Source organism: Trachymyrmex cornetzi, unplaced genomic scaffold, assembly GCF_001594075.2.
Source record: "Trachymyrmex cornetzi isolate Tcor2-1 unplaced genomic scaffold, Tcor1.1 scaffold226, whole genome shotgun sequence".
In the NCBI taxonomy this organism is placed as follows: Eukaryota; Metazoa; Arthropoda; class Insecta; order Hymenoptera; family Formicidae; genus Trachymyrmex; species Trachymyrmex cornetzi.
The window spans coordinates 8,236-10,704 of NW_017296912.1; the positions used below are offsets into that span (position 1 = coordinate 8,236).

General features: G+C 34.5%; 1 protein-coding gene across 1 annotated transcript; it reads right to left on the reverse strand.

The window, feature by feature from the left end:
* Positions 1 to 934: 934 nt before the first annotated feature.
* Positions 935 to 2,325, reverse strand: LOC108760540 (ATP synthase, subunit D). Its single transcript, XM_018506558.1, has 3 exons — positions 2,047 to 2,325; positions 1,416 to 1,584; positions 935 to 1,335 (listed from the first exon to the last, which is right to left on the reverse strand). The coding sequence occupies exons 1-3, from the start codon at positions 2,160 to 2,162 to the stop codon at positions 1,111 to 1,113; spliced, it is 510 nt and encodes a 169-aa protein (XP_018362060.1). The 5' UTR covers positions 2,163 to 2,325; the 3' UTR covers positions 935 to 1,110.
* Positions 2,326 to 2,469: the final 144 nt, after the last annotated feature.

Genomic DNA, 2,469 nt, shown 5'->3' on the forward strand with positions numbered 1-2,469 from the left:
CTTCTGCTGCTTGACGGCTGCATGTATCTGCACCTTTATGTGTGGATTCACACTGAACGCAGCAAGCGTCAAGCAGTGGAGCAGTAACCAACCAGCGAAGCGATATTTTTTACGCCACTGTAAATATCGTCACGCTGGTTAGTTGCTATTCCGCTGCTTGACGCTTGCTGTATCCAGTGTGAATCCAGCATTTGTCGATATCTAATTTTATTCAACATTGATACTTAATGATAATTTTATTAAACTTAAAAATCATATCTTTTTGGTTATACCACCGACGAGATATTATTAAAGACCGTTAACCCTGGGCAAATTTTCGGCGGTATAAAAAGGGCTCCAAGGGCCCGGAGGTAACTCAAGAACGCTGACATTACCGATAATTGATATAAATTTGCTATTATTAACATAAATATTTGACTCATGCATTATTAAATTCATGATTTTTTATTACATAAGTAAATATGTCCCATAAGTAAATATACATACTTGTAAAGCTGTAATATCCTATATATTGCAAAAAAATCGCAATTTTTTCTCTGCAATTATCATCATTATTGATAATCAAACTTTGATGATAACTTTGAAATCTCAATTTTAAAGAAAAATCAAGTATTATTCAGTTATAAATGCATAAATACATCTACTAAACTAATAAATCATAAAATTAGTACAATATTATCAGTTTTTAACTCTTAATCACTTCAATATTCACAAGGATGCGAACTCTCATGAGGATGACGGTCTTTAATAGTATCTCGTCGGTGGTTATACTACAATATATCTACATTTTGTATGTACATACATCAAAATATGCAAAAGGATGCAAAAAGGATAACATTAAGACATATATGTGTGTGTGTGTGTGTGTGTGTGTGTGTGTGTGTGTGTGTGTGTGTGTGTGTGTGTATGTGTGTGTGTGTGTGTGTGTGTGTGTGTGTGTGTGTGTGTGTGTGTGTGTGTATAGGTATATCTCTATTATATAGATAAATTTATATTTGAGTACATGACAGTAGCCAAACAAAAGATAATGTTTTCCGACTTAGCACACATCCACAATCATATGCTAAAAAAATGACTACGCTTCATATTTGATCACACTACAAAGTAGTATTAGTGCTCTGCAGGTTGTCCTTTATCGTTCTCTGGCTGTACCTCAGGTATATGTGGCCAAACCGTTGGTTTATCAACATTTATAGCAATATCCGGATAGGCATCATGAAAATCTTCCATCGTCATTTCAGAGAATGGCAATAAATTCTTTACTCTATCGATTTCCTTATTGGCAGTGGCGATGCGTTGATTCGAATCAGTGATAAATTCCTCGATTTTTATATGCTATAATATACCCTTAATTTAGAAAAGAGCTTAAACACAAAATACAAAGTAAATTTTATAATATAATATAAATGCTGTACCACTTTCTTTTCTTCAGTTTCAATTTCAGAAGTATATTTATCCACTGGATATGGCACTTTGACAGATTCATATTCCTTTTGAAACTTATCGACTAATCCAGCTATTGGAATACTTTTCTTATAGTACGCCCAATTGATTTTTGGAGGAGCTTCTGGATTTGCATTCATTCTATAGATGGAAAAATATAAAGAGAAACAGATATATATATATATATATATACACATATTCCTATTTACAATATTCCTTAATGTACTGTAACAAGGAAACATATTGTTTTTATATTCCAAGGATGATACTTGAACAAAATAATTCCATAAATATTTTATAAAAGGCTAAACACATACAACTGATATGATGTCTCAACAGATGTTTTAACAGATATATGGAATGGCACAAAGTTAATGTGAGGTTACTCCAACAAGGACAGAGCTTATGTATGGAGAGTTTAAATAATTCTCAGCAAATAGAGAAAATCTTTCATCCGAAATAATAAATTTTTTCGTATAGTGCATGTACATCCAGTTAAAGGAACATTTAATTGTTATCAGAAAAAGGAGACCTAGGCATATTATATAATGATGTGCAACATGAATCAAATTTCGAAGAAAGAAGATATGAAGAATGACTGACCGTCGCAAATACTGATCAGATTTAGATTTGAAAGCGGCGAATGTAGTTTTTTCCGTTTCTGGAATTTTTTCGGCAAGCGCCGACCAATTGATCGTCTTGATCGCCCTGCGTGACATATCTCGTCGCGTGTTTACTACACTGATGGATGCAATACACGTACTACTTGCACGTAAATATATTCTCTCTCGCCAGTCTCGCCTCTCTTGTATTCCCCGATCAAGCCAATTTCTTTAGAGAAATGGAGACAACTGAAAATAGTAGCTGCAGAGAGGAACCTGAGAGAGGCAATGCCAGCTTAAAACCTGTAACCGCGAAATACTGCCGCGCACTATTGCCCTCTGAAAAGGTGGATGTAAACTAAATAGCTCTGAGGGTAACACGTCCACTTTTCTGAGGGTAACACGTCCACTTTTCTGAGGGTAA

Bases quoted from the DNA above. Each gene is read 5' to 3' on its own strand.
- LOC108760540 (XM_018506558.1), bottom strand. From the start codon at position 2,162: ATGTCACGCAGGGCGATCAAGACGATCAATTGGTCGGCGCTTGCCGAA. The intron at 1,585-2,046 runs GTCAGTCATTCT...TTCCATCTATAG, and splicing joins TCTGATCAGTATTTGCGACG to AATGAATGCAAATCCAGAAG. The intron at 1,336-1,415 runs GTACAGCATTTA...GGTATATTATAG, and splicing joins AAACTGAAGAAAAGAAAGTG to CATATAAAAATCGAGGAATT.